We start from the raw sequence: 12,431 nt of genomic DNA on the forward strand, positions 1-12,431 counted from the left end.
AGTAGGTGAGCTGTGAAGGTGACGATGCCTGCAGTGTGTGTGTGTGTGTGTTCCAGGTGATGGATTAGCTTCATTTTCAGTGTAAGCCGTCTGTTGTGAGTGAGTGAGAGTGTGTATGCTTGAACCTAAGCAGCAGGAGGGAGTGTGGATAAGTGATGCGTGTCTGCTGGACCATGTGCGTTTGTGTATGTGTTTCTGTCACATTCAGTCTATCTGTATGTGTCTGTACCTGCCTGCGTGTCTCTGTTAAGTGTGTGTTTGTGTGTGACAGTGGCTGAATGATGGGTCCAGTATAGCGTGTAGTATAGTGGACAGACGCAGGGTTTCTACTGCCGGGGGGCAACTGCGAGGTGTGTGTACAATCAAATGTGTGCTGACAGCTGCGATGGACAACACACGGTTATGATGACCTCCGTGTGCTGCAAGTGACACACCAAACCAAACACGCACGCACACACATAACTAATACTACACACATGGAGAAAGCTCTGGGATCATGGATCAAGGTATTTTGTTTTTTGCAGGAATACATTTAAAATTACAGCTATGTATTCAACTGGTGGTCTCAACAACAAACTGTCTGCATCCAGAAGCTGAGGGATCACAGAGACAGGGACAGGCCTTACAGAAGGAAAGACATGCACTCTCTGTACAACCCCCACAGACTGCCATGTTAGAAAAGCCAGCAGAATTAAACAGTGTGGTTTAAAACTCTATTGATAAGTTCCTCTTTTGTGGGAGGGAGAGTAAAATTAGGATTGAATTGTGGGTGTGACCGCACAGGCACGTAACAACTTGACCTGACTTATACTGTCTATGAATAATACTAGTAATAATTAAAGCAATAGTGCATGATAAAGTTGTCTAACAGATAATGGAGGGGCTCCGTTTATCTACATACTGTAGACATTCTGCGTAACAATATCTTTAGAGACTTTAACAGCTAAATAAATTAGACTACGGGGAATCTTCAGAGACATATTTTACAGAGGTATCGAATGAAGAAGTTACAAAAAGTACTTAAAGCCAAAGTAAAGTAAAGCCAAAGGTCAGGAAATCAGCATCATTATAGTTGCAATAAGCAAAACTTCTAGCTGAGTGTGTATCTGTGTGTATGCTGGTGCATGTATGTGGACATGTGCTGTGTGTGTGTCTCCCGTGAGTCCAAAACAAGGTAAACGTATAATAATAACATCTTCAGAATGTATCTCCCCATCTTTCTCCCTTGAGCAAAACAACCCACACCTCACACACCTCCTCCACACCTCCTCCCTGCCTCCTCCCCCCGGCGGTGCGAGGTGCGTCCGGGTGTGAAATGTAAAAGGGAGAACGCTGTCGTTCAAACTGTCCCAACCACCAGTGTCTCCCACTCTCATGCTCTTGGTTTCTCCTCACGACTCTCCCTTGTGTTAGTCTTTTACTCTCTTCCTCTGTCACTGTGTTTCTTTCTCTCCTTCTCATTCTTCTCCTCCTCTCTTTATCTCAGGTGGGCCTGCTGCTGCAGGTTGTGCGTGTGCGGGACCCCTCAGCCAATGAAAAATGAGTGCCGTCGCACGCCATGACTTTGATGAACCTCACCGTACGTCAGCCTATCACTCTTCTCCATTTGGCTTCCCCCAGAAAAACTGCCCTGCGACACACACACACACACACACACACACATACTGGTTTCCATGGGTAATGAGGACCAACTTTCTGAACATCAACTGCGGGGACCTGCCTTTCTAGACCTCCTAGAGCATTGAAAAAAATCAGGTACACAAAGCACTGTTGTGTTAGCAAATACACGCCTTTAAATTGCTGAAATTATGAAATAATGTTTTCCCCATCATAAATGGGGACCTGTGAAAAATCGAGTCAACGTGGTTGATGGGGACCTAATTTGAATATTATTTGCATATTTCACACAGGTTCCCATGTATTTGTGGGGACATTATTATTTTTCAGTTTTAACTCCCTTAAAACCTAAAAGTTATTAGTAGATAAAGCAGTGTAAAGGTATCTTTTCACCAGTACAGAAACCTAAAAAAACTATGATAAATGTTATTGCAAATCCTGTTATACCAGGACCAGCTATCCACTACTAACCAGGCCACTATAATGAATATACTTCTAACCACTATGTATACCCAAAACAGCCAACTCACAATTTTAATATCAAAGATGAACCTTTAATTTAACTATTATTCAAAAAAAATTTCAACATATATATATATATATATACATATATATATATTAAACTGAAGAACATGACCTTAGTTCAATTTTATTTATCTTGCAGTTTCCTTTTGTAGGCTGTGATGCGGTTGTAAACATAGAATTTCAGGTTCTGCCAGTCCCGATTCTTAAGAGCTTCGGGTTCCTTCCTCAAACACTTCTCACAATCACTCTTTGCTGGTACAATACAAGATGTGATGAACTGTTTCATGTGCCTCTCCACTGCTTGCACCTCAGTTTGCTGCCAGGGGGATTTCTTCTTTGGGACAGTTTTACCTGCAACATTTGTAATTGAGTGTAAGTGTAACAGTGTAAGCTGGAATTCAGAAATGAATATAAATGCCAAAAGTACAGTATATGCAAAATTATCTTCACTTTACATGTGAATGAAATTACAAATTAAGAATACTGATTTGTGGATTCTGCAAAGCAAATGAAAAAGAAAATTGTTAAATCCAGCTATTGCAGTGGGTATTTTTTTAGACATTAATGAAATAATAAAGATTTGATTAAAAAAACAAAAAAAAACTATATCGAAGCATTTAATTCCATCAATAACTATGGACTAGGTTTCTGAGCATTGAGATTTTAAGATTTATGCACAACAAAAGAAGAATTTGTTGCCTCAGTTGTTTCTTTCATTTTATGTCTGTAATAATGTCAAAGTTTGTGTCTTTGTAGTTTAATACATTTTATCAAAACAATCAAGTCACCTGAATTTTGATTTTGCTGACTGAATATGGCAGGTTAAAGAGTTGCATTTTAAATAAGGTTTTGAAACTGTTGAGGAAGTAAATGAAAGAGAAGACTGTGATGGGCTCACCCTTGGAAAAAGACATGAGAATACTGTCTCCTGAGGGTGTTGCATCACCTGATGGTAGTGGTCTGCATCTCTTAGGAGGTGGTGGTGTAATTTCATTACCTTCAGTATGAAGTGGTGTGTCCTCTGTGTCCAGTTCTGTGGAAAATAACCAAACAAAATAAATAAGTAAGAGATACAGTGGATAAATGATTTTTTTCATGATGATTGATCTTCTACCTACCAATTACAGTCAATGAAACAACTATTAGTGAGCTTACTAACCAAGACTGCTGAAATCCTTTTATACACCAGGACTGCAATGAAAGAACGCTTATAACAACAGAGAGGTATGTTTGACAACCCTTACTGCAGTACAGACCATCAACAGTAGATGAACAGTTTTCCTCCTGAATGTTCCGGTCTTCCTCGTCACAGTCAACAACTTTTTCTGTTGAAGTAACAAAAAAAATGTATGAAGTACAGCTTACCAAAGTAAACTTGAAGGAACAGATGTAAACTACATAAAGGTACATAAAATAGTAAAATAACACACCATCTGGATCTATCCCAATCTCATCCAAGTTCATTCCATGAAACTCAGCGAGTCTTCCCTGCTCGAGTGCCATTAGAAGTTTGCTGATCTTGGCAAGCTGCAATGTCTTCTCAGGGAGTCGATAAAATTCACGATGGATTCTTATGTCATGTCCAAGAAAGTTGGCCAACTGGTCCATCTCTGTGTCTGTCATGTTCAGCACTGTTGAAAGGGTTGCAGCGTGCTTTCGCAGTCTGGTGGATGTCAGTGACTTGGGACACTTTGCACCACACATCTGTGCAAAGCCACGGAGGCAGTCTGAACCTCGGAAATGTGTCATAGCTTCTGGTCTTGCGAACATGTAGCCATTGTCTTTTAAAACACCAGAAGCTTCTCTTTGCTCAACAAGGAGTTCTAATGCTTGAAGCATTTTTGGAGTCAGGAGGATTGGAACTGGGCGACCTCGTTTTCCTCTGATGATGATCCTTGAAAAGTGTCTGCAGAGTTTCTTTTCCACTTCAGAGAGTGCCCAGTCCACATCTTCATGTGGATCAGATGTGTCTCTTGATGAAAATGCAGATAATGGCATGCTCGCCACCTCTCCTTCTCTGCGCCGGTTAAAGAGAATAATCTGGGACAAACACACCTTTGACAGCTCCATCCAGGCTTTTGTGGAGGGGTTTTCAGAGAGTGACTTGTACCACTCTTCCTGCACTTGACTGAGATACGCATGCAGTTTCTGGACATCCTCAGTGAAAGGCATGAGTGTGGGAACATTCCACTTTGCTTCTCTGATGTTTCTCAGTGCTGTAGCTGAAATCATCTCATTCCACTTTTCCTGATGGACCTCTTGAAAGTCACTGGCCATCTTCACAAGGTCTTTGTTGTCTGAGATTAAACCCTGAGCTTTTAAAAGTTTGCTTACTTTAACCAGCGTGTTCCCAAGTTTGTTTGCTAGTGATGGAATCATGAACTTGTTTGTCTCACTGTCATACCCACATGTAGCCCTAACAGCTGCAACAGTCTCCATATACTTTTTTGGATTTATGAGATCTTCCATTTTTTTTAAGGTGGTGACTCTTCTGGCGTTGTTAATCAGCCTACCCATCTCTCGCATCTTCTCTCGTACATTCTGTTGATTCTTGGCTGATGTGCCGCCTTTGTTTAACAAGTGCTGTCCAACATCAATAATGACCCGGTCACTTTTTATTATGTCTGTGATTGGGTCAGGATTCATGGCACTGATCACCTTCCACAGATGTGTACTGATATGGCCTGGAACAGGTCCTGTGAATGTACACATGGACTGAACACGGTTCTTTCCAGGTTTGGTTGCAACAGATCCTGGTCTAAGTGTACAATGACGCATATGTCGCCAAAGGACTTTTCTTTTGAACAATCCTTGACAGTATGCACAGTGCATGAAGTCATTTCCCTGTGCTTCTTTAGATGGTCGTTTAGAGGGAACTAGTTCCCCTTTTCCTGATTCAATAACAGCAGCATTATGTGCAAAGTTTCCTTTCTTGCGAATGTGATCTAATTGTTTTCTTCTCTCTTTGGAACCCTTTGGAAAGCTTATCGCTTTGGCTACATCGGGTTTATTTTGATGTGCACGTTCTAGATGCCTTGCCATCTTGGCATTGGGCTTACTGCAATACAAGCAGTAGTGCCTCTTGTCATACACTCTTTTTCCCCCTCTTTTTTGGCATGTGCTAACAACTATGCAGTCATTTACAGCCTGACTTGAAGAAGGCTCCTCTTCTGCTTCAGTGTCATCAGATGGCAGAGAAACTCTGTCAGCAGTGATTTGGTATGGTGTTGTGGTGTCACAGACAGGGGAACTTCCTGACCTGGAATCCTCCAGTTTTTCATCAAGAGACCGGCGTGTTGTCCTTGTGTTTGCTTTAAGGCCAGTGTCAGTGTCACTATCACTTTCACATGTGGTATCTGGAATGTAATCATCAGCACTTCCTGATGTTGTATCATATAGTTCTGGGGAATCTTCAAGATCTATGTCTTTCATCTGAAAAGAAAAAATATTATGAATACGTAGAGCTGTACTATGATCACAAATGATTGAAGTAAATTAAGATATATAATTGTTATATATATTGTTTGTAAAACGTAGAAATTTTAAAAAAGGTGATCGTTTATTCTTTCTCAGATTAGACTTCACAAGTCACTTGATGATTTTAAATAAATGAATTAGGAGAAACAGAAATGATTGATAGTACAAAATTAAGAACTTACTATGACACTTTTGGTGCGTCTCAGTCTTGGTACCTCAATCTCATCTTCATTACAAAACTTTGTCAGAAAAAGAAAGTATAAATGACATTTTATCTCAAGTACAGTAAAACAAAAATCAAAATTAAATGACAAAATACTCAAATTAATAAGCACATATGTGATATGCGGATAAAACATTTTTTAAACTATTGTTTAGATGAGATACATATTACCAATATGAGAAAACAATTAATAGATTAAGTAATAAGAGTACTTTTTTCTAACCAGTCTCTGTGCTTACACACTATCAAGAATGTGTCCTTTGTGGGGACATTTGACACACAGTGATACAGTTCCTTATGGGGACCAGTTTGTCCAGTTTCTGCCCCAAATCAAAAGGTCTACTAAAAGAGTGTGAGTACATGTGTGTGTCTTGTGGGGACCCCGTAAGTGTCCATTTTAGAGTAAGAATTAAGACACAAACAAACATTTGTAAATGTTCAGATTAACCCGGAACATTCTTCTACCACTGACCATCTGTATTCATTATAGAAAATTGTTTAGATGTAATGATTATCACTAGATTTCCACAAAAACAGTCTTCCATTACCACATTAACGTCTTCAAAATGATACAAATGTAACCCATGACCACAAATACACTGCAGGATTAGATGTAAAGAACACACATGACTGTACCTGTTGATCAGTGCTGCTGGGACAGGTCCCATTATCAATGTCAGTCTCTTGTAGTGAGGGAAGAGGGGTGTCATCTGTTGCCATGGGAACAAGTTCAATGAAGGCAGTCTGTAAAGACATATTTTATAGTTAAAATATTTTACAACATGAAACAAGATAACAAAATGCTGAAATTAAGCACTAATGTACTGAAATATGCAAATAAGGAAAAATATTTACTTAAACTGCATCACTAAACTGACGTATACCGATCTGGACCAGAATTCATATAGAAAACATGAAATTTACATTATAAAATCGGGTTCTAACAACCAGTCTCTGTGCTTACACACTGTGAAGAATGTGTCCTTTGTGGGGACATTTGACACACAGTGATAAAGTTCCTTATGGGGACCAGTTTGTCCAGTTTCTGCCCCAAATCAAAAGGTCTACTAAAAGAGTGTGAGTATATGTGTGTGTCTTGTGGGGACACCGTAAGTGTCCTTTTTACAGTAAGAATTAAGACACAAACAAACATTTGTAAATGTTCAGATCAACCCTGAACATTCTTCTACCACTGACCATCTGTATTCATTATAGAAAATTGTTTAGATGTAATGATTATCACTAGATTTCCACAAAAACAGTCTTCCACTACTACATTAACTTCTTTAAAATGATACAAATGTAACCCATGACCACAAATACACTGCAGGATTAGATGTAAGAAACACACATGACTGTACCTGTTGATCAGTGCTGCTGGGACAGGTCCCATTATCAATGTCAGTCTCTTGTAGTGAGGGAAGAGGGGTGTCATCCGTTGCCACGGGAACAAGTTCAATGAAGGCAGTCTGTAAAGACATATTTACAATATTTTATAACATGAAACAAGATAACAAAATGCTGAAATTAAGCACTAATGTACTGAAATATGCAAATAAGGAAAAATATTTACTTAAACTGCATCACTAAACTGACGTATACTGATCTGGACCAGAATTCATATAGAAAACATGAAATTTACATTATAAAATCTGCTTCTAACAACCAGTCTCTGTGCTTACACACTGTGAAGAATGTGTCCTTTGTGGGGACATTTGACACACAGTGATACAGTTCCTTATGGGGACCAGTTTGTCCAGTTTCTGCCCCAAATCAAAAGGTCTACTAAAAGAGTGTGAGTACATGTGTGTATGAATGTGTCTTGTGGGGACCCCGTAAGTGTCCATTTTAGAGTAAGAATTAAGACACAAACAAACATTTGTAAATGTTCAAATTAACCCGGAACATTCTTCTACCACTGACCATCTGTATTCATTATAGAAAATTGTTTAGATGTAATGATTATCACTAGATTTCCACAAAAACAGTCTTCCACTACTACATTAACTTCTTTAAAATGATACAAATGTAACCTTTGACCACAAATACACTGCAGGATTAGACGTAAAGAACACACATGACTGTACCTGTTGATCAGTGCTGCTGGGACAGGTCCCATTATCAATGTCAGTCTCTTGTAGTGAGGGAAGAGGGGTGTCATCTGTTGCCACGGGAACAAGTTCAATGAAGGCAGTCTGTAAAGACATATTTTATAGTTAAAATATTTTATAACATGAAACAAGATAACAAAATGCTGAAATTAAGCACTAATGTACTGAAATATTCAAATAAGGAAAAATATTTACTTAAACTGCATCACTAAACTGACGTATACTGATCTGGACCAGAATTCATATAGAAAACATGAAATTTACATTATAAAATCTGGTTCTAACAACCAGTCTCTGTGCTTACACACTGTGAAAATGTGTCCTTTGTGGGGACATTTGACACACAGTGATAAAGTTCCTTATGGGGACCAGTTTGTCCAGTTTCTGCCCCAAATCAAAAGGTCTACTAAAAGAGTGTGAGTACATGTGTGTGTCTTGTGGGGACACCGTAAGTGTCCTTTTTACAGTAAGAATTAAGACACAAACAAACATTTGTAAATGTTCAGATCAACCCTGAACATTCTTCTACCACTGACCATCTGTATTCATTATAGAAAATTGTTTAGATGTAATGATTATCACTAGATTTCCACAAAAACAGTCTTCCACTACTACATTAACTTCTTTAAAATGATACAAATGTAACCCATGACCACAAATACACTGCAGGATTAGATGTAAGAAACACACATGACTGTACCTGTTGATCAGTGCTGCTGGGACAGGTCCCATTATCAATGTCAGTCTCTTGTAGTGAGGGAAGAGGGGTGTCATCCGTTGCCACGGGAACAAGTTCAATGAAGGCAGTCTGTAAAGACATATTTACAATATTTTATAACATGAAACAAGATAACAAAATGCTGAAATTAAGCACTAATGTACTGAAATATGCAAATAAGGAAAAATATTTACTTAAACTGCATCACTAAACTGACGTATACTGATCTGGACCAGAATTCATATAGAAAACATGAAATTTACATTATAAAATCTGGTTCTAACAACCAGTCTCTGTGCTTACACACTGTGAAGAATGTGTCCTTTGTGGGGACATTTGACACACAGTGATAAAGTTCCTTATGGGGACCAGTTTGTCCAGTTTCTGCCCCAAATCAAAAGGTCTACTAAAAGAGTGTGAGTACATGTGTGTGTCTTGTGGGGACCCCGTAAGTGTCCATTTTAGAGTAAGAATTAACAAAGAAACAAACATTTGTAAATGTTCAGATCAACCCTGAACATTCTTCTACCACTGACCATCTGTATTCATTATAGAAAATTGTTTAGATGTAATGATTATCACTAGATTTCCACAAAAACAGTCTTCCACTACCACATTAACTTCTTTAAAATGATTTAAAAAAATTTAACCTTTGACCACAAATACACTGAAGGATTAGACGTAAGGAACACACATGACTGTACCTGTTGATCAGTGCTGCTGGGACAGGTCCCATTATCAATGTCAGTCTCTGGTAGTGACAGTGGATGATTATAGTCATCCATAATCGGAGCAATGCTGGCAGTCTGTTTACATTTTTGTCGTTTTATGTCCATTTCTCTCCATTTCATAAAATGCAGAGAATTCAGCATTTCATTTCATGTTTTAATCAGAGTCAGAATCATAAATACTTAATCCCAAGGGGGTTTCATTTTGGCATTATATTTGGCAGTAATTGGCAGCTGGTAAATGTTTGCAGTATCATATCTGACACATTAAGTTGTGTGTGATTTCATACTGCCATGCCTCTTGTTCCTCTAAGAATACTCAGTTTGTGTTTAACGCTTTTGTTTTTAAGTTTTCTGTCAGCATGGTTTTATTTGTCCTTATCTCCCCATTCATTTTACTTGAACTTTTACTTGAAGAAAAGCAGACATATATTTTATCTTTCTGCAACATTATGAGCCATTTTATACAGTTTATACTAACATACCTGTGTTCTCCATGGGTAGTCTTCGCCTCCATAGTCATAAGTGATCTCTTCTCCTTCTTTAATGTCATTCAAGGCAAACAGGCAGAGGTGTGGTTTTTCATTCACCTTGATTTTTTTCATCTTGCAGTTCGGATGTTTGTAATCATCATTAACAAGGCGCCCGAAGGATCCATCTTCTCTAGAGGCATCAATGCTTGAAAAGATGAAAACGAGAACAGGAATTTATTTTTTTCAGTATTTTTTACATGTTGCAGCATTGTGTACAAGGAGCATATCTTAGTTGTCTTACCACCATATCTTTTCCCTCCAGTTGAAATCAAACATAAATCCTTGACATGATCTGTGGTAAAGTCTTCTTCTTCTCTGAGACTCATCATCACTTATCATATCTCCTCTATATTCAACAACAAAATCTCCTTTGCTAATTGGACCCTTAGCAAACACACCACGCCCTGTAAAAGACAAAATAAAAACCTCACAGTTATTCTATTTTAAAATCGTCTATGCTCATATGTACTAAAAGAACATACCACTTACATAAAACGGATGAGAATGACACAGAAACTGCACTGCAAATCAGTGTTTAGTTAATGTACTTTGTTTAGTATTAGATGTACAGCAGATAAGTTATGTAGCTTTTTAACTGATCAATCACGAAAGACTGCACCTTACCTTTCACTGTGTCAATATACCTGACTTCCAGTTTGGCTGTTTTGTCAGTCTTTGTAGCAACATGATGGTAGGCATCATTAAGAGGGCTTACACGCCGTGGCATTTCCTACTGCATAAAGGATTTTACAAATTAGTGTGACTTTTATTTACATTACCAGTACATATATTTATCTATTTGAAACTGAAATGGATACACACCCTGAGGAACAGACCCTCTGTGTACTTCTTGTACAATGGTCATATAGTAAAGCTCTCACTCAATATATCAACTATTAAATTTCTCACAAAATCATTCAAATCTTCCCTCTGTAGCCTCACACAATTAATTAAAATGATTTCTACTATAACTTACATTTCATGAATACATTTCTTGATATTGCATGAAGCTGCTTTAATTTATGCCCAGTAGTTGTTTTTAATTCCATGCAAAATGAAGACCTCAGCCGAGAAAAGTACAGCTATTACAGAGATACGTTACAATGTTAACTGAATAAATGTAACCACATTACCTCCCAGAGTTATCATCCAAGTCTTTACGTTAGCATGAAATAAGCCTTGTAGCAACTTAGAGCTACCAGGGAAGTTAGCAATCTTACTAGCTAAAGTTATTTCATCAATCTAATGTTTATAATTAATTGTTATGCACATGTGCTTACCTTGTATCTCTCACTTTCACCTCTGGACAGAGGAGACAGCTCCTTTGAGGAATATTGCAGTAAATAACCTGGTTTATCATCCACCATGCGGCTTTCGGTCTTTAACACTGAAAACAACACCTTGCTTTCCTAATCATTCCTAATGAGGACCAGGAAGTGGGCGGCACCCAACCATATTTGGAAGAAGTGTGTGTGAGAAGCAGGGAATGTAGTAGCACCAAAAAAGTGTTAGGGGGCGTAGGGTTGAAGCCCACACACACACACACTAACCAAAAAACATGCATTTTGGGCCAAAGCTAAAAACCACACAGGCACCTTTAGAACAACTTGTTTATTGATTTAAAGCAGTTATCCTTATGGGGACCGCATTTTTGGTCCCCACTCTGTAACCGGTCCCCTTTGCGTGACTGTGTAAACAGTCTGCAGTCCCCACAGGGTGATGATTACCAGAACACACACACACACACACACACACACACACACACACGGTAGCGGCAAACGCTCTGGACCATATATTTGTCTTGTTGAAGGAAGAGGCTGCGCTCGGGTAAATACGCGGTCAAGAGGGCCTTTTCTTTGTGTTTGTATGTGTGTGTGCGCACATATTACGCAAAATGTATGTTTGATATTATATTTAGACAAACGTGATTTGACTTTGAAGCTGAAAAGTTTACTGAAGGTAAATAAAGTGGTCTTTCACAGTGTGAAAGTTGGTCCAATGGCCTTGCTGATCTGCGTTGTTCTGCAGGCTGACATGTCGACAGACTTCAAAAACATCCTTTTTTCAGTACATACTAATGGCAAAGTGCACGGTCTCTACACAACACTTGTGGCTCACCTGTGCATGTGTCACAGATGTGTGTCTGATAGCTGCTATGAGAGCCGCTCTGAGAGTCAGGGGGCTAATCCCTCCCAGTTGGACTCTAATCCTGTTCTAATCCCTTTTAAACTCTCTATCAGCCTCCCAGGACCACAGCGGGGTTAAATCTTGTCACACACAAGAAAACTACACACACATACACTTACACACCACTGTGGGTGAGTGTTAACAAGCCCTTTTTAAGTGAGATGCCGGCAGTTTTAATGTCAGATTATGTGGGTGATCTTTCTGTTCTTCTTCTCAGTCTTTTTTTCTCTGACTGTTTCAGTCAGCTAATATTACAAATGACAAAGTGTGCATCCAATTCAAAACAAACGGCTCAACAGTATGCTTCACAGG

General features: G+C 38.8%; 1 protein-coding gene across 7 annotated transcripts; it reads right to left on the reverse strand.

Moving 5' to 3' along the window:
- Window positions 1-2,259: 2,259 nt before the first annotated feature.
- LOC114444144 (uncharacterized) lies at window positions 2,260-11,719 on the reverse strand. 7 transcript variants are annotated; one of them, XM_028418550.1, is made up of 13 exons: window positions 11,213-11,719; window positions 10,557-10,665; window positions 10,174-10,336; window positions 9,885-10,077; window positions 8,654-8,761; window positions 7,930-8,037; window positions 7,204-7,311; window positions 6,479-6,586; window positions 5,802-5,858; window positions 3,573-5,574; window positions 3,387-3,467; window positions 3,041-3,175; window positions 2,260-2,493 (listed from the first exon to the last, which is right to left on the reverse strand). In XM_028418550.1, exons 2-13 carry the CDS (start codon window positions 10,657-10,659, stop codon window positions 2,267-2,269), a joined length of 3,393 nt encoding a protein of 1,130 aa, XP_028274351.1. In that variant the 5' UTR covers window positions 10,660-10,665; window positions 11,213-11,719; the 3' UTR covers window positions 2,260-2,266. The 7 variants fall into 7 exon arrangements, with proteins under 7 accessions (XP_028274351.1, XP_028274354.1, XP_028274353.1 ...); XM_028418553.1 differs by having other exon boundaries at window positions 10,577-10,665; window positions 11,213-11,718; XM_028418552.1 differs by lacking the exon at window positions 11,213-11,719 and having other exon boundaries at window positions 10,577-10,706.
- Window positions 11,720-12,431: the final 712 nt, after the last annotated feature.

The sequence above is a fragment of the Parambassis ranga genome, chromosome 12 (genome assembly GCF_900634625.1).
Source record: "Parambassis ranga chromosome 12, fParRan2.1, whole genome shotgun sequence".
In the NCBI taxonomy this organism is placed as follows: domain Eukaryota; kingdom Metazoa; phylum Chordata; class Actinopteri; family Ambassidae; genus Parambassis; species Parambassis ranga.

Excerpts from the sequence above, each read along its gene's own strand:
- LOC114444144 (XM_028418550.1), bottom strand. The coding sequence starts at position 10,659 with ATGCCACGGCGTGTAAGCCCTCTTAATGATGCCTACCATCATGTTGCT. Across the intron at positions 10,337-10,556 it reads GTATATTGACACAGTGAAAG|GGCGTGGTGTGTTTGCTAAG; the intron begins GTAAGGTGCAGT and ends TGTCTTTTACAG. Across the intron at positions 6,587-7,203 it reads CCAGCAGCACTGATCAACAG|ACTGCCTTCATTGAACTTGT; the intron begins GTACAGTCATGT and ends ATGTCTTTACAG.